The sequence below is a fragment of the Crotalus tigris genome, unplaced genomic scaffold, assembly GCF_016545835.1.
Source record: "Crotalus tigris isolate CLP2741 ecotype Arizona unplaced genomic scaffold, ASM1654583v1 scf7180000018940.2059657, whole genome shotgun sequence".
NCBI classification, from domain to species: Eukaryota; Metazoa; Chordata; class Lepidosauria; order Squamata; family Viperidae; genus Crotalus; species Crotalus tigris.
Window position 1 is genome coordinate 1,738,148 of NW_024097284.1, and position 22,042 is coordinate 1,760,189.

Here is a 22,042-nt window from a genome sequence, read left to right on the forward strand (position 1 = left end):
ACGCCCACCTGACACCCAGCAATACATAAGTGGGTTTTGGGTTGCAGTTTGGGCACTCGGTCTCTAAAAGGTTTGCCATCACTGCTCTAGCCCATCATTAGTTAAGTCCTGGCTGAAGAAAATCAGGAATATCTTTTTAATCTGAGCATTGTAACTATTATAATCCTCTTACAGGAATACATTCTTCCCATTCATAAAGCCATTTTGTTCCACAATTGTTTAAGAAATAACTTCCATTTTCTTGATGCTGGCTCACAATTTCAATCAATCAATTTATTATTACAGCCAAAGGCCAACACATAAATTAAACATTCAAATAAAACAAAACAAAACTCACAATTTTATTAATTCTTTCTTACTTCTGCTTCCTTAATCTTATGTAATGAACGTAAGAAAATATGAACATTCAAAAAGACATGTATACATGAATATTCTAAAAAAGCTTCTGAGAAAGTGCTGAAACCCACAGGTCTGAAGGAATTAAACTACTTCCACTAGCTTTCGCAATATCAAGAAATTGTTTAATATTTATAAAATGTTAAAAGGGCAAGAACTAGAGCAAAAGAAATGTGCAGTTGCAGAACACACTCACATTATGACGTAGCCCATTTCAGACACTTGGAAATTCGTTTGCATCTAGTGAAACATGCTTCTTTTGTTTTTGTAGATTTTCACGGGTATAGGTATGCAGGTCTTGGTATATTCAGGTCTTTTCCTGTGTAAAATTGAGAGTATCTTGGCGACATATCCTGGTGACACAACCCATTACCCAGGTCGTTACAACACAAAAGACTAATGGGGACACAGCCAGCATCTCAACTACTCAGGATGTTGCGAAACAGCCAAACAATCCACAAACAATAACTCCAACACAGCCAACCAATCCACCTACAGCAACTAAGCCAGCACTCCACACACCCCCACCAATATATACAGAGAGACGGCAGCTCTGATCACACTTTGCTCACACAAGCACGAAGCCGAAGACCCCAGCCTGAAGATGATGAGTGGGACTTCGTCGAAACGTCGCCAAGATACTCTCAATCTTACATAGGAAAAGACCTAAATACACCAAGACCTGCATGTATGTGTGTGTGTGTGTGTGTGTGTGTGTGTGTGTGTGTGTGTGTGTGTGTATATATATATATATATATATATATATATATATATATATATATATATATATATATATAGGTCTTTGGTTATTCAGGTTTTCTCCCACATAAAATTGGAAGTATCTTGGCGACATTTCAACGAAGTCTCATTCGTCATCTTCAGGCTGGTGCTTTCGGCTTCGTGCTTCTAGGAGCAATGTCGCCAAGACACTTCCAATTTTACGTGGGAGAAAACCCGAATAACCAAAGACCTACATACAAACACCCGCGAACACCCGCGAAAACCTCAGAAAACACACACACACACACACACACACACACACACACACACACATATATATATGTTGCTAACAAAGAATAAAGAGAGAACTGGGATAGCTATTTCGAGTTCCTTTAACTCTCTTCAGCCAAACTTACTCTTCTGAGATTCGAACCTGGGCTATCTGCATGTTAGGCAGTTGTTATAACCTCTAAGCCACAGGCTCTCCTCACTTTGTCAGCTGTATCAGGATATATATATATATATATATATATATATATATATATATATATATATAGAGAGAGAGAGAGAGAGAGAGAGAGAGAGAGAGAGAGAGAGAGAGAGAGGGGGGGGGAGAGGGAGAGGGAGAGGGAGAGGGAGGGAGGGAGATAGAGAGAGATTACTTTACAAAAATCTTGCATTATTCAGACCCATGACCCATTTTTCTAGAATCCTATGTCTTGCCTACTATAAAAGATTAGGATTATAAAATTTACAATGATGAACTATTTTCAGATTGGGAGAATTAGTTAAAAGTTTTAAGAACCCAGTATGGTAAAAGTGCATTAAAAGTGCATTAAAAAAATCAGTACTGTAGATTACATATGCTATCCATGCCCTGGGAATTAAATTAATTTAAATGTATTCTAGACACACAATAAGAGAGTCCAAGCTCTGAAAAATATTTTAAATCAAATCTTTATTTTCATCACAGAGTAGCACACAAAATATTTTAAATATTGGTACTTTTTGTACCAGTAGGAATCCTTCTGAATTTTCACATGATTTTTCAAGCAGCTTCATGTTCCTATAAATCAGATTCATCCAAGGGCAAATACTTAGTCATCATCGGACTAGAATACCAATTCTACTAACACTGCTTCTCTTTTTTTACTTGAGCTTCTCATCATATTCTTTGTTTTAGCTCCTTCCTGTTGCTACTTTTTTATTATGTTGGCCGTTTCCTTCTCTTTTTTTTTAAGAACACAAGAGTTCAAGGCCTAGAACAACTTGTGTTTGTCTTCTGGCAGACATGACTAGAATATTAAAACTATACGGAAGCCCATGTATGATGTTTGAGACAAAGATAGCTGCAAACTAAAGGCTTTTCAAGCAACTGTGATTTTGTCATCACCTCACAATGAGAACAGAACACTGTGTTTATGTTCTGCAAATAATAGTTTGCATGCCAAAAAGCCACAGACAACTGTTGTACAAAAACATATGTGCAACTTGTAAAAGAAAGTAGCAGGTGGCAGTAGAAGACATCAACTCAAAGGAAAGGGGAACACTTAAATATAGAGTCAAGATGGTAATACCCTTTTTTTAAAAAAATAAAAATAAATAAATTATGGAATGAAAACTGAGCGCACAAGGTGGTGAGCCAAAACTTCAAGATTCACATCAACTAAATGTCCATGTTTCAGGCAATCTTATAATTGTACCTAAATATTAGTTATTGCAATGAATAAGAACAATTAAGGTACTAACTATAGAAAAAGACATGCTGGGCATATAATGACCCAACAATATACATTGTAATATAAACAACATCACTTTACCATTGTTAATGGCAATTTTTTAAAGGGCTCCTAGCAAGAAAAAAGTAATCTATGCCAAGTGCAGAATAAATCAAATAACATTGCCCTGTTGAAATAAAAGCTTATGGTGCCTAAGAAGAATTTTTTTAAAAAAACATAAAGACTATTTCCTTTGTCATGCAACATCACAGAAAAATTTTAGAAAAATCTATTGCAATGCAAAATAAAACACTGCAAGACAATTTTTGAAACTAAGAATATTTCATCTGATAAAATATATTCAAAATTAAAGAAACGAAATTATATATTTATACATGTATTTATTTAAAGGTTTTGAGTTTATATTGGAATAAAGTGCAAAGCATTAAACCAATATAATAAACCAAGATCCCCTGACAAAGTTCATTCTAACACTTCTTCCAATCCAAGTGATTATAAAATCTGTCTCTATTGCTACAAGTAAGTTTTCAGACTGAGATGTTTTGCCAGTGGCACATGTTGCAATATTAAAAAGGCACATAAATAATGCCCTATATCATTAGACAGAAGGGAAATCTGAAAATGTATGCTTCACTGTTTGTCTCCTTTTAAACCATCTTGACCTACAATGTTTTTCTACCTTAGCTAAAAACAAAGACAAAAAAAACCAGGTATCAACTTGCAGGGATTATTTGTTTTTCTGGTTGTAACTTACTTCCCTATAAAACTGATGTACAAATTCCACATCAACAGTCAACACAACAAAGAACTTTCCATACCTTTATGCGAATAGGAACCTGTGTCTCTTGGGATGGCAATATATATTTTGTGCAGGTACGTTTTCAGAAAATAAATTTAGTGCAAATAATTTGTTGCATACATAGATTTAAGCAAGAATGGCGTACATCATACATCTATTGTGCTCGTGGTTCAAAAAAGAGAGACAGTTAATTGGGTTTAATTTAAAAAAATCTGAATTCGACCACAATTAGAGTGGAAAATAGCCATTGAGCCTAAAGCAGGCATTTGCTTTTTAAGATGTTTATACACGGTACCAGTAGTCATCAGAAGGAAGCTTCCATATACTAGCCTCATTCTGTCAATTCCCTTAAATCTTATAAGCTCTCACCATGCCTTTGTTTCTGGCACATTATGAGTAAAGACACATAACAATCAGGAACACTGGCACAAAGTAAGACTGTATAAACAGATTATATATGTATATATATATGTATACATACATACATACATATATACACATTTTATATATACATTTTTCTTAAAAGGTGTTAATTGAATCTCAACCAATTGTGCTTGTATCTGAAAAAAGGAGAACCATTCAAAATCTTCTATACTGGTTCCAGAGAATTTCCAAAATGACTCATAGGATATTAGCATCACTCCTTTGTGTTAATGAAGTAATATTCACGTAGCCAATAGATCCAAAAAGTATATTCAGTATTTTTATACTATTAATTATTTCCACTGGATCTTAATAATAATAATAATAAAGTTGGAAGGGACCTTGGAGATCATCAAGTCCAACCCCCTGCTCAGGCAGGAACCCTATACCATTTCGGACAAATGGCTGTCCAGTCTCTTCTTAAAAACTTCCAGTGTTGGAGCATTCACCGCTTCTGGAGGCAGGTTGTTCCACTGGTTAATTGTTCTAACTGTCAGGAAGTTTCTCCTTAGTTCTAGGTTGCTTCTCTCCTTGATTAGTTTCCATCCCTTGCTTCTTGTCCTGCCTTCAGGTGCTTTGGAGAATAGCTTGACTCCCTCTTCTTTGTGGCAGCCCCTGAGATATTGGAACACTGCTATCATGTCCCCCCTTGTCCTTCTCTTCGTTAAACTAGACATACCCAATTCCAGCAACCGTTCCTTATATGTTTTAGCCTCCATTCCCCTAATCATCTTTGTTGCTCTTCTCTGTACTCTTTCTAGAGTCTCAGCATCTTTTTTACATCGTGGTGACCAAAACTGGATGCAGTATTCCAAGTGTGGCCTTACCAAGGCATTGTAAAGTGGTATTAATACTTCACGTGATCTTGATTCTGTCCCTCTGTTAATGCAGCCTAGCACTGTGTTGGCTTTTTTGGCAGCTGCAGCACACTGCTGGCTCATATTTAAGTGATTGTCCACTAAGACTTCGAGATCCCTATTGAGCAAGTGTCAAGACCCACGGGGCTTGCCATTCGAAGGGGGGGGGGTGATGCACAATGGAGCCTACAGACGCTGAGAACTGCCGCACACCAATCGCCCCCACACCGGCCATTTCCTCCTGGCCAGGGACTGCAGCCTCCGGTTTTCACCTTCCACGTGTCCCGACGGTCAGGCGGTTCCAGCGTCCGCCGCGTACCGTTGGTGAGGCAACGACGGACCATGGTGCGGTGCCATTTTCTCCCAGCAGCCATTGCGCGTCACTGCTAGGGGGGAAAAGCACTCGAAACGGACATGCGCCAGCGCGGGCCTATAACGGAGCACCGGTAACAAGTGCTGACACAGGGACGTCGCTGGAAAAAATGGAAGCCTGTTTGGGCTCCTTGGCTGACTCGGAGGCCTGCCTGAACAGCGTAGGGGGTGGTATTGGGGGGGTCTTACCTGAACGGCCTGATAGGGACCCGGTGGCTCCCAAAGGCATTGCACATGGGTTTACCGGTCATGATGGAGATCAACGGGGCGGGTCCGCATCTGGGGGAGGGCATGGACAAGGCGGGGGAGGAACATTTATACACTTCGGGCGGATGTTGGTTTGGAACCAGGGGTGGTGATACAGGGTGTGACAATCCTATGTAAAGCACTGGGAGCAAACCACCCCCAGTGCTAACTTTTGTTTTGTCAAAACCTTTAGATGATTGCACTGTGTACCGGCGTTCCTGGATTTTTTCCCTACGGACGACAACAGACACGTTGATAGCAATGTGTCCCAGGTAACCCCTATACTACATCTGTACATTTGGTTTTTCTTGCCTAAATGTATAGCCTTACTTTTTTCATCATTGAATTTCATTTTGTTAGATAGCGCCCAGTGTTCAAATCTGTCCAGATCCTTCTGTATCTTAAGCCTGTCTTCTGGAGTGTTGGCTGTTCCTGCCAACTTGGTGTTATCTGCAAATTTGATGAGTTCTCCATCTATCCCCTCGTCCAAATCGTTGATGAAGATGTTGAAGAGTACTGGGCCCAGAACAGAGCCCTGGGGCACTCCACTACACACTTCCGTCTATGTAGTTCCATTGAGGACCACATGCTGATCTACGAATCCATCTGGTGGTGGCTCTGTCTACCCCACATTTTTCTATCTTATCAAGTAGTAGGTTGTGATCTACTTTATCAAATGCCTTACTGAAGTCCAAGTAAATTATATACTCAGCATTCCTCTGGTCCACTAATTTTGTCACTTGGTCAAAGAATGTAATAAGATTTGTCTGGCATGATCTGTTTTTGAAAAACCCATGTTGGCTTTTAGTAATGACTTTGTTTGCCTCTAGATGATTCATTGTTTGATTATCTTTTCCAGAATCTTCCCAGGTATTGAGGTCAGGCTGATAGGTCTGTAATTTCCTGGATCCATTTTTTTTCCTTTTTTGAAGATGGGAACTACATCAGCGCTTTTCCAGTCCTCTGGTAGTTCCCCAATGCTCCAGGATCTTTGAAAAATATAGTTCAGTGGTTCTGAGATCATATCTGCCAGTTCCATGAGAACCTTGGGGTGTAATCCATCTGGTCCTGGTGATTTGAAATCGTCTAGGCTGGAGAGATGCTCACTTACCATTTTCTTGCCTATCTTAACTTGTGTTTCTATTCTGTTTCTTATGGCACTATTTTTGATAGGTTGGTCTGCTTTTCCCCTTTGTGTGAAGACAGATGCAAAAAAACGAGTTAAATAGTTTTGCTTTCTCCCTGTTGCTTGTCACCTTCTTGCCACTTTCATCCACTAATGGACCAATCGTTTCCTTCACTTTTTTCTTGTTTTTTACATGTTGAAAGAAGCCTTTTTTTGTTATTTTTGACTTTGGTAGCAAGCTTTAGTTCATTTTGAGCCTTAGCTTTCCTCACTTCGTCTTTGCAGGCTCGGGCTATTTGCTGATATTCTGACTTAGTTATGTGTCCCTCTTTCCACTTTCTATACTTGTCCTTTTTATCTTTTAATTGATCAGAGAGTTCTTTATGCAGCCATGCTGGTTTCTTTTGAGAGCTGTTATTTTTCCTCTTTGTTGGTATTGTGCTAGGCTGGGCCTTCATTATCTCACTTTTCAAAATTTCCCAAGCCTCTTGAGTTGTTTTTCCCTGGAGGATTCTCATCCATGGAATCCTTCCCAAATCCTCTTTAAGTTTATTGAAATTAGCTCTCTTGAAGTCCAAGACTCTAGTTCAGTGGTTCTCAACCTGTGGATCGGGACCCCATTTGGGATCGAACGACCATTTCACGGAGGTCGCCAAACAACGCAGTCCGCCATTTTTTTCCCCTTTTCCTTAGCTGTGCTACTCCCTTTTATTGTATTGGCTTTTGAAAGCCAGTAGAATAGACTCTCTTGAATAGAGTCTAATTCTATTGGCTTTCAAAAGCCAATAGGAATTGTCCAGGCTGTCTCTGCCCTGCTGAGCCTGCCAAAAGTCCCATTCTGCAAACGGTGCTGCACCGTTGAGTAGTTGAGTAGTCCTTGACTTACGACTGGTTGAGTAGTCCTTGACTTACGACTGGTTGGGGGTCACGGCATTAAAAAGGTTGAGAACTACTGCTCTAGTTTGACTGTGTTCTATTGCTTGTGCTTCCATAATGTTGAATTCCAATATTGCATGATTACTTCCTCCCAAGGTTCCTGTGGCTTCAACACCTTCTATCATTTCATACACACACACACACACACACACACACACACACACACACACATGTCTTAACTCCACAGAGATACAATATTAGCATGTTAGCTTAAAGACTGTACTTTACTGACAGAACAGAATGTTTGTTGTTGTCCCCAAGCTTGAATATTTATTTTTGTGTGAACTTTTATACTTCTTCATTACTGCACATATTAAGAAACTGGTTGCCACAATATCTGTTTTTTATTTTTTACTGGTAAGCCAGATATGTAAATTGGACACAATTTAAAATGAAATCTGTTTGGGCTATACATATATGAATAAAGCTTAATGCTGTTTGCAAGTCTAACAGCAAATCTCTGCCCAATGTTTAACAGAGAAAAGTATCTCTCATATTCCATGCCACGGAACAAAACTGCATGAACGACACTGTCTAGTATAGAATGCTCATTTCCATGTAGGAGTTTATTTTTCCTATAAACTCCTACATACTGAATCAAGCCCTAGAGTGATAGTCATTATATTCAAAATTGCTTGTTAAATTGAAAAGTAATATACCAAATCAATACACATCTATTTATGTTTGGAGTAATACTGCAATTAGCAAAGTCCAAGACCTTACGCTGAACATGATCCTAACAAAAAATGAAATCCAGACAAATATAGGGTTAAATAGCTCAAAACCTTTATTTTTATGACGTATCAATGTCCTCCAGAAAGATAATTTTGCTCCTAGGCAAAAGGTAATAAAATTAATATTGTTTTTAAATACCATATATAAACTGCAGCTTAATATTGCAAATAACTTTATTTCTATGATGTGGGAAATGAAAAACCTGTTCATATGAAAAATCAATTTCAAAACAAAACATACAGCATTTTTAATGCCATTAATATCTTGCTTACTTTACGGAATAAAAATGTATTTCTCAACTGCACTCAGTATTGATTAATATAAAGTGGAGAAACAACATCAGAACTATAAATCAAAGGATCAAAAAGAGATAATTACACCAGAGACTTAAATAGTTGAGAGCAAAGTCACTCTTGTTTAGAAGAGCCTTTTTTTTCCAATGAATGAGCTACTTATCCTTCAGTGTCAAGGCTCTAAATCCATTGTTTCCTCTTAATCTTGTCACATCAGTGATTAGCATGCTGCCAAAGAAGCATCCACTTGGCAATCATAGTTTTATCCATGCCCATTTTATGTCTTCCATTTTATGTCTTCCAGAAAGGAAGTATACAACAGATTCAGAACAGAAGTATACAAATTCAGTGTTGCACTAATGAAAGTCAACAGTAGCCTGCATTTAGCTTCAGCTATTATGACCTTGAAGAAAAAGACCATAAGGCCACTCCTTGCTCTTGGACAGCAATAAATCCACTTCCTGGATTTACTAGTTACTGTGCTGCAATGGATGAATTTAAGAATTGAAATAAATGCCTCAGTAAGGAGCAGGATTTAATCTTTGGCTTATCTCAGAAGACTGGCATTGATTCATATTTCTATTAGAAAATTCCAGAGCTAAAAAAATATAAGATAGATACACTTGAGAAAGCAAAAGACTTTTATGAACGTTACTTTACACAGGGAGAAGAACAAGAAAGTAGGGAAAAGCCTACAAAAGATACAAGAAAGAGAAAGGTTAGAAAGAGAAGGAGCAAAAGGAAGGGTAATAGAGACAAGAAGCATAAAAAAAATAGATCAAGTAAAAAATGGGAGACGCAATTAAGCTCTTCTCTGTAAACATTAATGGATTAAATATACCAAGAAAAAGAGCACAAACGGTTAACAAATTAAGGAAATTGGATGCAGATATGATGTCTTCAGGAAGTTCATATAAAAAAGGATTATAGAAAACTACTAGAGAATGTAAAATTAGGAACACTATACACAACATTAACACAAAACAAGAAAGGAGGAATTGCTATATATGTCAAAGAAAAAATAAAATCAAAATTAATATATTCGGATGAACAGGGGAGAATTTTAATTTTGGAAATAGAATTAGAGCAAAAACAAATCTTATTAACGGTAGTATATGCACCAAATAATAATCAATATGATTTTTTTAAAAAAGTACATAAGAAACTAGTGGATCTGGATTACAAAAGTATTTGTATGATTGGGGATTTAAATGCAATAGTTGATGTTAAGAAAGATTATAAGAGTAGTAAAAAGAACAAAAAGAAGAAAAATATATTACCAAAATCATTCTTTGACATGGTAACAGAACTCAACCTTCAGAACATATGAAGAGAGACACACAGGTCAGACAAATAGTATACGTTCTGTTCGTATCCGCATCAATCTTGATCTAGGATCGATATGGCCTGGGCAACAACAGACGTACAAAACGGGATAGAGGAAATTGAAATAGGGCTTAATGATTGGGCAGATCACAACCCAATAATAATAAAATGGAAAAGTCAGAAAAGAGAAAAAGATGGTCAATGAATCAAAGACTGTATAAAGATAAACAATATATACAGATGCTAGAAAAGGAGTTGACATTATTTTTTTAGGTAAATAAAAAGGAAGAGACACCAACAGAAAATTTGTGGGATACTACAAAAGCTTACATTCGGGGATTGACAATTGCATACAACTCTAAGAAAAACAAAGATAGGAAACTTCAACAAGGAAAATTACAAGAAGAATTAAAAAAAAATAGAAGGTGATCTACAGAAGGACCCACAAAATAAAAAGATAAAAGAAAAATGAAATATTATAAAACACAAGATTAACCTGACAACACAAAAAGAAATGGCACAGAAAATTAGGATGGCGAAACAAAATTACTTTGAAAATGCGAATAAAACTGGTCAATGGTTGGCCTATAAATTAAAAAAAGAAAAAGGCAAAAGAACAATACATCAACTACAAGACGAAAGTGGAACAGTACAATATAGAGGGGAAGAAAAAAAATAATAATACAAAATTTCTTTTCAAAGCTATACAATCAGGAAGATATAGCAGATGACAAAGTCAAACAATATATAGAGGCAGCAAAAATGAGCAAAATCACTGAAGAACAAAAGGAAATGTTGAATAGACCAATAACCGCAATAGAATTAGAAACAGCATTGAAAAAAACAAACAAAAAAAAAACAACAAATCACCAGGTCCAGATGGAATTCCGGTTGAGTTTTATAAAAATACACAAGAGTCACTACAATGGATAATGTTGGAGATTTACAATGAGGTGCTGGAGGAGGTGAAGATACCGACAACTTGGACTGAAACAATCATTACCCTCATTCCTAAGGAAGACTCAGACCTACAACAAATTCAAAATTATAGACCGATTTCTTTACTGAATACAGATTATAAGACATTTACAACAATAATAGCAGAAAGGATTAAAAAAAATTGAATAACTACATCCACCCAGATCAAAATGGATTTCTACCAGGACGACAAATAAAAAATAATATGAGGATAATAATGAACACTTTAGAATTTTATGAAGTCCATCCTGAAAGACAAGCTACACTGGTTTTTCTTGATGCCCAGAAGGCATTTGATAATCTGAATTGGAATTTTATTATAACACAATTGTACTAAATGGATTTTGGGACAAAATTTGGGAAGATGGTTGAGAAAATATATACTAAACAAACAGCTAGGGTAATTATAAATGAGGAAATGACAGAAAAAATTGATATAACCAAAGGAGTAAGACAAGGATGCCCACTTTCCCCTCTTGTATTTATTTTATCATTAGAAATACTCCTGACAAAAGTCAGAGAGGACCAAGAAATAAAGGGTTTAAAAATTAAGAAGGAAGAATATAAGGTCCAGGCCTTCGCTGATGATTTGGTATTTATTTTGGAAGATCCATTAGAAACTGGCTTTAAATTGATTCAAAAAATAGAAGAATTTGGTGAGATAGCCAGACTTAAGATTAATAAAAATAAATCCAAATTAATAACCAAAAATCTTACAAAGACACAGGAAAGTGAACTGGAAGATAAAACAAAGTTAAGTATAACCAAGAAAATAAAATATTTAGGGATCTGGCTTACAGCGAAATGTTCCTCGATTAAGGAGGACAATTATGATAAAATATTATATCAGATAAAAAAAGATTTAGAAAATTGGGGAAATTTGCAAATTTCATTTTTAGGGAGGACCGCTCTGGTCAAAATAAATATATTGCCAAAAATATTATTTCTGTTCCAAGTTATTCCAATAAAATTAGGGAAAACATTCTTTCAAGAATTAAATAAATTGGTAACTAAATTTATATGGCAAAGGAAAAAAACCAGGATTAAATTAAAACTCTTGCAAGATATGAAAGATAAAGGGGGATTGGCGTTACCAGAGTGGGAAATATACTACCAAGCATCGAGCTTAACTTGGCTAAAAGATTGGATGGATTTGAAAAATACTAGAGTTTTAACAATACAAGGATATGACTTGCAAGCAAGGTGGCATGCATTCCTATGGGACAAAAAATATAAAATACACAGATACTTTCAAAGACACATAGTTAGGAATGTATTGCTACAGACTTGGGAAAAAATAAAACAAAAACATTATATAAGAATTCCAATGTGGTTATCCCCAACAGAAGCTCTGAAACATCCAAACCTACTGGATATAAATAAGATAATTAGATACAAGGAATTAGTAAATGAACAGGGAAATCTGAAAACAAAACAAGAATTGGAACAAGATATAGGCAGAAAGATTGATTGGTGGACATTTACACAAATTCAATCTAAATATACACAAATTCATATCTAAGTATATGAAATACAAAAAGAGCCGCAAGAATTGGATAAAATTATACATGGAACAGAAATAAAATTAATTAGCAATTTATACAAATACCTATTGAGATATAAAATGGAAGACGAGGTTGTCAAAGACACGATGATTAGATGGGCAAAAAATTTTGGATATAATATAGAATTGGAGAAATGGGAAAAAATATGGAAAATAAACATAAAATTGACTATGTCAGCGGCATTCAAGGAAAACCAGTTGAAGATGTTTTACAGATGGCATCTTCCACCAGCAAAGCTTGCCAAGATGTTCCAGAACAATTCGCCAACATGTTGGAAATGTAAAAAAGTACATGTTATCATTTATGATGGACATGCCGTTGTGAAAAAATACTGGACTACATACAATAAGAAGATGGATTGAAGAAATAATAGACCAACCCGTAGACTGGAAACCAGAGATCTTTTTGCTGGGTATTTTAAACAGAAAATATAGTAAAGAAATACGGTACTTAATTTTACATATAACAACGGCAGCAAGAATAGCATATGCACAATTCTGGAAAAATGAGAATATACCATCAGAGGAAGAAGTGATAAGGAAAATCCTGGACTGTGCTGAGATGGACAAATTAACAAAAGAGATAAAAGAAAAGGAAGACACAGAGTACTATCTAATATGGAACAAGTGGTATGACTGGTTAGAGACTAGAAATAATAGAGGAGAATAAATGTGGAAAGATCAAAAGTAAAAATGTGTGTATAATAATGTATAATAATAATAATATGTATTACTCTTAGTATGAAGTATAGTATGAAGGAAGAAAAATGCAAATAAGAAACAACGGGGCAACAAGGACAAATATTCTAAAGAAGAATAAGGGGGGGAAATGTAAATAATAGAAGATTATCGTTACAAAATTGCTGTTTTAAAAAAGGGGAGGAGTATATACTGTGTGTGTGTGTGTGTGTGTGTGTTATGTTTTATTTTGTTTTGTTGGTTTAAAAATAAAAAATTAAAAAAATATTCCAGAGCTGTCAAGCAGACTGAAAAACCAGAAAACATCCCAGAAGCAGGTAGTGCCAAATCTATGTTATTGCCAAAGAAGTAAACATATCTAAATAGCCACCAGCAATTGAACTAAAATGGATCTTTATCATGCCTAGAGTTGAAATAACAGATAGGCATTTACACCTATTGATTTATCAAATTACAAAACTGAGGATGTGTCAAACCTTCCTCATTAAGAGCTTGTGTTGGAAATGGAGAAGACAGATACAGTATAATTTAAGCAACTATTTTCTCGATTTTCCAAAAAGTGGCCATAGCCCAATTGATTTATGAAGTTGCACTTTATGAAATGCTATGTAATTGTAAGTATTAAAATATAACTCATGTCCAAGTATCACTGCAAAATCTGATTAAAATTCAAATTGTATTATAACTGATGCAAAGACCTACATTTCAAATATGGATTCTAGAACTGATGCTTATCAGAAAAAAATAAACAAAAAGCAATGAGAAAAAAATAGTGGTAAAATAGATATTACATTCTATGCCAGTGGTTCTCAACCTTTTTAATGCCGCGACCCCCAACCAGTCATAAGTCGAGGACTAAACCAGTCGTAAGTCGAGGACTACCCAACCGATCGTAAGTCGAAGACTTTCCCTGCCCGGGAGCACTGCGCTTGCATGGTGCCGCCCCCTGCACCGGCCGAGGCGTAGCTGGCAAACAGTAGAGACGGAGCAGGCCGACCACCGGCTTGGCCACTAGCTGGCCCAACCCAAGGGAGGTAAGGCACCCGCCGGAAAAGAGGAAAAAGTGGTGGACAGCCTTGCTTGGTGACCCCCGTGAAATGGTCGATCGACCCATAGGTTGAGAACCGCTGTTCTATGTAAATGATTACCAGGGAGCATCATTATGGTATCTGAAAAGAAACACAATACTAACACCAAAATAAAAGCAAAATTGTTTTACATTTTTGCAAGAGCATCAAATCTTGCAGGAATTTGGTATCCTTCTGCAAAGTTTTGTTATTTATTTCAGACATTTATTATTTTAAATTTAAAATTTATTTTAATGTTGTGAACCTGTTGGGACAGATATTGGATTCTTAATACCTGGATGATGTGACAAACCTCAACAGTTTTCAATTGTGATTTACTTATCTTGAAGTAAATGACAGATACTGTGCTACCAAGTAGGTCCAGGATAAATGAACTCAAATCTGATTTCAGATTTACTGAATGCTAATGCTAGGATAAATACAAAAGAAACATTTATTCAAATGTAGCTTTTGATTGTATAAATATTATAAAGACAACTACAATTAAGCAATACAGATTTATAAATTGTTTGGAGTCAAAGAAAGGGAATAAGCTCTTTGGAATTGGTTTTGGCTATTCAATATCAGCATCAGATAGTTTTCTAATGGTACATTTGTCCTACCTTGATTTAAATAGTTTCAGCTGTAACTGATGTTTCCAGATAATGTTCCTTAAATTATCAGTACTTGGGGAAAAGAAAAATTTTGTTCAAAAATAGCAAGCTGCAGAACAGCCTCTTGGAAAATATCAATGAAAATATAAAATAACAGCTTTTGCCTTCCAAATCACAGGCACTTGAAAGCAATTATTCATTTCTTCACAATAGATCATAAGCAGATACTTTCAAATAATATAATGCCACAATACAATAAGCACTTGATACTTTGGGAAGCGGGGGTCCTGAATGGGTAATTAAAATCTCTTTGCTTTAGAGACGACATGGAGGAAGTAAAAACATAGATACTACTACCACCTTCACAATGGGATGAATTGTCCTCATTTAATTCTTTGAAAACATGTGGAATATAAAGGTTGTGATCTTCAAATAATTGCACACTGGATTCCAGTAAAATAAAAATGATCATGTTTAATTTCAAAATATTTCAGTAGGTAGGAGTAGATATAGTCATTCACCAAAGAAAATCAATCATTTAAATGTATGCATTGAATGGCTTGCATTCTTTTTTTGCTTGTGAATTTTTCTCCAAGGGAGTTCTATATATTTACCACAGAATCTCCACATATTATTTAAGGTTCAGGAGAACTAATTTAGGAAAAAAAAAAAAAAAGGGGGGGGGGGAGATTTATGATTAAGGCAGGCTCAAAAAGTAGGAAGGTATAACCGAAGAATTCTGAGACAAGGTTGATTTTGAAGTACAAGGTACCTTGATACTTGACTATTAAACTCACTGAATTTGGTACTCAACACATTTTGACATGAAAATTTTATCCCAGTACTCATTGTTTGTTTGGCACTTGACACACAAGGTAGAACTTCTCAGTGTCAGCTGCTTTGTGACTCATCACATTATTCCTTATGGGAAAAGTCTGTTTGGTACTCATCATTTTTAGTACTCATCGTGCCTCCCTGAACCAATTTACAATGAGTATCGAGGTAGCACTGTATCAGGAATTCTTCTAAGGTAGGGGTGCACAACCCCTGGTCCGTGGATGGATACCGGACCACAGCCTGCCAGCAACTGGTCCTTACAAACAAGCAAAGCACTATCCGTGGTATGCAGGGAGCACACAAACCCACACACTCCGGTTCATGGAAAAACTTTTCTCCATGGAACCAATCCCTGGTGCCCCAAAGGTTGAGGACCTCTGTTCTAAGTATTGTCTCATTAGTGCTCTATGGCTTCCTAAAGCATCATCAAATCATTATTGTACCAAGAAAACCTCAATGAGAATAGGCTTAAAAATAATTACAAAAATGTTGCCAAAAGTCACTTTAAATCACTAGTCAGGAAATGGTCTAAATCCTGAAGTTATATTGGACCGTTGGCTAGCTCTCATATTTCTAGGAAAGTCTCTCCAGCATCTAAGGCAAATCTGACAAACTATTTTATGTTTTAGTACTGATTTTCACTTGTGTGCCTGAATAAGCTACAAAAATTATGGCTTAAACATATAAATGTCATTTAAGAGATCATATGTACAAAGCCATAAGGGGCCAATTAACACATTATTCCAATTGAAGCCAGTTTCCTAGCCAAATTGGCATCTGTTTTTATAGTAATTATTGCCCAAAAATGAAGCAGATATGAGACACCCTCAAGGAAAACTTCCGTTTTTAGAACTTTCCTAGAAGAAGAGACAAACTTGTAGCGATTGTCAAACTCAGGGGAAGGAATCCCAGAAGAAGCCTTTTTCCCATGCAGAAGTTAGAAATTACAAAGTCAGGTAAAGGCTTTTCTCTAATAGTTGTTCAAAAATGGAAGTATTCACAACACAGATCGAGGATTCACAAGGCGTGCCATTCCAGGATAATACTTGGAAAAGACATTCCCCAAATAGTTATGTAATTGTGACAGAATTAACTACCAAGAAACTAGCTACCTTTTGATTGTCAAAAGGTATCACAATGCCCAGTATGGGGGTTACAGAGAAGACTCCAGGAAAACAGTTGAGTGCAGCAGAAGTTTTCAAGTTGATTCTTCATGGGTGAAAGCAAGGTCGTAATTAATATGAAGACCTAAAGGGTTTCTAGGGAAAGTTTGAGAATTTTAGTCTTCTATCCTGCAGACTTAGGCACTCACTGTAGTGCCTTAATGGATCACAGTATATGAAATAATGATATACCAATACGTTGTACTCCACAAATGACCAACTATTGAAATAATAATATTCTTAATACATCTCCCATTTATTCTGTACTTATATAATTTGATACTTTGATCATTTTCATTTCAGAGCAAGTTTAGTCATCTTAATCCATTAAAAAAATAACTGGCAATATTTGATATTGGAAATCTTTATATGCTTTTTAAAGAAACTCTGATGCTCAATTTCCTTTGCATGTAGGCCTTACATAAGTAGACTGCAGAAATTACATTTGGAAAATTGATCAGTGAACAGTGGTTAATGTTCTGAGAGAATAACAATAGTTTCTGGTAAGTAGAAACTACACAGCGGGAGGGAGAGAAAGTTGTAGGCATTTTTTATACGTTTATATACATTGTAGAATTTTAAAAATTCCACTTCAGCAATATTAAAATAAGATGGCAAAAAACCCCAAGTGTTTATAAATAGTATTTCCTTTTCATACATTATTGTGGTGAATAACAAGTGAAATCACTCAACCGATAAGTTGAGTGTATTTGTACTTTAGTGCCCTGAGAACACAAAAATTACTAACAATTTAGTTTTATTAATGTTAAAAATGACAGCACATAATTAAAACTGAATTTAAAACTTAATTTTATAAAGTAACTTGAAGAGGATAATAGAATTTAAATTAATTTCCAAAAGTTCTAAGATAAGTAAATGCTCCCCTACTACATTACAAAGCAAGAATTATTCATCCTTTAAAAAAAAAAGTAACCCAGGGGACTTGAATGTTTCTGTACATAATACAACCTTCATATCAAGCCAAAAACTTATCAAAACAAATGGCTGTGCTTTTGGTACTTAGATTATGGCTTAACTAGTATTAATAAGGCAATGCAATATAAAATAACAGACTTAAAAGTTTTAAGCAATCTACTTCCCTAAACATGCTAATATCCTTATGACATGCTTTAAATATATACATTGTGATATTTATTTTAAAATAGATTTTCTGGTTTAAATTATGATTAATTCAGACTCATGAAAGCAAACATTATAAAATAAAATGAGAAACTCCTTCTCTGAAATTCATTTGCATAATTATGCAAATAGGTAAGTAGCTGTAGTACTTTATAAGTTTATTTTTAATGCCATTTTTTTAAAAAAGCCTATGTTTTAAAACAAAACAAATAGAAAAATATTTTAATGATAGAAAATATGGATATTCCTTGGTTAACAACCACTCAATCAACAATTATTTAATGTTACAATAACACTGAACAAATAATACTTATGACTGGTCTTTGAACTTTTGACCATCCCAGCTCTCTGCATTCACATGACTGTAATCTGTGTGCATGGCAAACAGCTCTCACTTAACCTGACAGTCTGTTTACAAGCATCTGGGACTTTGCTATAGGCTTCCACATTAACTTTGGTCATTGGGAGCCTGCATGATTGCAAGGCCTGGTTCAACAACCTGTGAACTAAGCGTAAAAATGGCAATGGGGATTGCAGAAATTGCCATGATGCAGTCATGTGATATCACACTTCACAAGTGCAATTTTCAACAACAGAAATTCCAGTCAATTGCTAGTATTTAAACTATGATTTACTAAATGCACATTAAAACTATATAAATTTTACAAAAGTTGCTTTTTGCAAACTCAGGTATATATTACACTTATCTATTATTTCTCCTTGGGCTGATATGATTGACCAAGTAGGACTATTTTAAAGTGACAATGGCCATACAATGCAGTAATCACATCAAGAAATTGGTGAAATCAGGAGAAAAATGAAGCTAAATATCGCAGGTGAAGAATAGTTTATCTCAAATTTGAAGTCAATAAAACTTATGTCACGGATACAGCATATCTGGCCTCCCAAGACCTGAAGATGTTGACATAAGTTGAGATATGTCAAATTATTACCCGGTGATAGTTTGTGGAGGAAGAAAATATCTATAACAACTTAATTTCCTGGCAAATAATTACCTGTGAAATATGATTAATAGAGGACTCCATTCTCCGGAGTTGGGAGGCTTGGATATCCAATAGTTGGAGCACATTGTTGGCCAATGCATTGATCTGGTAAGCAACACTGGCTAAAGATTGGGTTGTATATGCTTTGGTCTCTTCTAATGCTTTCCTTTTGTCTGGAGCCTAAAGAATGAGACAAGAAAATGAAAAGTGTTATTTTTTTAAGATTCAGAGAGAGATCAAGCATGAAGTCTTAACAAATTAACCAATTACTGATTTTGCTTTAATATATTTTATAGAGTGAGATTTGAATAAATACCTAGGCACATATAATCTTTTCAAAACATTTTGGTGACTCCAAAGAAAGTCCCCATAATTGTATCCCCTAGAAACACTTTACAATTCTCTTCACAAGGAATGGAATGTATGAAACACACACGCTAATATTCTTGGAGTGTACAGTATGTTCCAATCAGACAATTCAGAAACAGGAAAGGTCTCCTGCAGAATAGTGCACACCCAGATAGACAAACTGGTTATTCAAATGGAAAAAAAAAACAAGCAATACCGGTATTATATGCAATTTTGGTTGACTATTACAGAAGAATTTTAAAGACTTTTTTTACGCAAGCTAGTTAAATTCTTACTATTTCACAGGAGCTTATGAATTTCAATATAAATAAAAGTATATTAAAGGTACAACTGCAGATAGTTCTCAGATTAGGATGGCAATAAATGATACAGACATAAAGCACAACTACATAATTCCACATTGTTTACCGACAATCATCCCAGGCAATCCTGATTACTATTGTAAGCCAAGACACAAAGGTCAGTAAGCTGCAAGAGATAGGACTTCCAGATAAGGAGGGCAGATGTCAGGGGAGATCCTGAGTGAGCCAGCACAAGCCACATGCAAATTAGAGAGCCAAGATAGGCTAAAGGTTGCATGAGGCCCTAGGACACGGGTCGTCCTTCTACTGCGGCTCCCAGTCCTCCTCCGCCATTTACACACACACACAGAGAGAGATAGAGAGAGAGGCACTTGCGTTCCCCCCCCTCTCTCTCAGAAGGGGGGGGACTCAAATAGACATTGAATATTTTATTTGAAAGTAACCTTTGACTCAGCATTTTTTGGGGGGAGAGTTCAAAATGTTTTTGTTGCATGCAGAAATAAAAATTTGTTTTCTCTGTAGCAGTTCATTGATTTCATCAATGCAACACACTATAGTTTTTTTATACATAGCATAAAGGTAAAAAATGATATATGCAGTGTTATCATCATTTTAGATGTCAAAAGGGTTTTGTGGCTCTCAGTGTTTTATTTTCTGTGGGAAACGGTCCAAATGGCTCTTTGAGTGTTTAAGGTTGCCAACCCCTGCCCTAGGAAGACCAATGGGGATGGTGCCTGGCAGGTGAGTGCTGAATGGCCACTAGATCTGATAGCTCCAGAAAGGTATTAGGAAATACAAGCCAATGAGCTAGGAAATAATTAATCTGGATCAAATTATTAAGCTAACCCTTGCCAAATTCCAATATCTTGGCCTAAAAAATTGCTTGCTCCCACAGGTGGCAGTACAGCAAACATTACGTCTCCCTCTCTCTTCCTTATCTACATGCAATAAAAAATTTCTTAGTGTTTTACTGAAAAAAAACAACTCTACTGTGTGCAACCTGTGCAGTTCTCTCAACTAGCCTGAGGGTTTTAAGAGACTTAAGATAGCAGTTCTCAACCTTTTATGGCCTGTGGGCACATGTTTCAAGGTTAAAATGCTCCATTCCATGTTACTGAAAGTATTCCAACATTGTTCCCACTTTATCAGATGAATTCTATCCTAAAAAAAACCCCACAAGATTATTTGATTGAAAAACAGTCAGAATATTTCTAGTAAGATTAGCACAGCATTCAGAACATTTCCGAGGTTGTAACATTGCAATCTTGCAACATTTTGCATACTTCTAACTTCAAAAACATAGCCATCAACAAAGCCATGTGCAGCACCCAGTATCTTTTTTTAAAAAAATATGCAAAGAGAGAGGCTTCTTGATTCAGTATCTATTCCCTTGAAAACTTCAGTTATGAAAGGTGGCGATTTGCTTTGCAGTTTGTCATCTTCACTTTTTTAAACTCAATGTTTTTAGTTTGTTTGTTTTTTAAAGCACAATGATAGAGCAGGGAACTTGGTAGGCACAAAGAGGCCCTGAACAACATGTAGGGACCCAAGATCTAAACACATTGAACAATATCTTCAAATATTTTTGGAATTGTAATATTCATAAGGTTCTTAAATCTTCACGTTTCAGTTGAAAAGAATTATTGGTCATATATCAAGGAATTGTTTTCAGAATCATGTACTGAAAAAAAATCGTTGAAAGAAGATACAATTAAGAAAGGCGGGAGGGAGGGAGGGAGGGAGGAGGAAAGGACTCCATTTCCCTTTAAAGTAGTATTTCATATCCATAAGAGATATTCTTTTGAGGGATGAAGCATCACTGTTGACAGACTAAATAGGCAAATGGAAAATGAGCTAATAGAAAAGGTGTGACATCATCCTGCCAACAAAAGTGTGTATAGTCCAGGCCATGGTTTTCCCAGTTGCAATGTATGGATGTGAAAGTTGGACCATAAGAAAGGCTGAGCGACAAAGAATTGAGGCCTTTGAACTATGGTGCTGGAGAAGACTCCTGCAAGTCCCCTGGATTGCAAGACGATCAAACCGGTCAGTCCTAGAGGAGATCAACCCTGACTGCTCTTTAGAAGGCCAGATCCTGAAGTTGAAACTCAAATAATTTGGCCACCTAATGAGAAGGACTCACTGGAGAAGACCCTAATGTTGGGAAAGAGTAGAGGACACGACTTTGCAACTAACAACAACATTCTGTGCAAGAAAATGCAATTTTCAGCTACTGTACAAACCAACTTCTGGGTTTCCCAATTTCAGAACTTGTAAGCTTTAAAAAAATTATTTCACACTTTCATCTCTTATCTTCATCCCTAAAGAGTCGAGGTG

At 35.9% G+C, this 22,042-nt stretch overlaps 1 protein-coding gene across 6 annotated transcripts in view; it reads right to left on the minus strand.

Moving 5' to 3' along the window:
• The window catches only part of ABI1 (abl interactor 1), a 140,229-nt gene that overhangs the window by 55,160 nt on the left and 63,027 nt on the right, over positions 1-22,042 (minus strand). For all 6 annotated transcript variants that reach the window (XM_039357656.1, XM_039357654.1, XM_039357652.1 and 3 more), the window contains exon 2: positions 19,047-19,214. In XM_039357656.1, the coding sequence (XP_039213590.1) occupies positions 19,047-19,214 (168 nt within the window). The remainder of the gene's footprint in view (positions 1-19,046; positions 19,215-22,042) is intronic.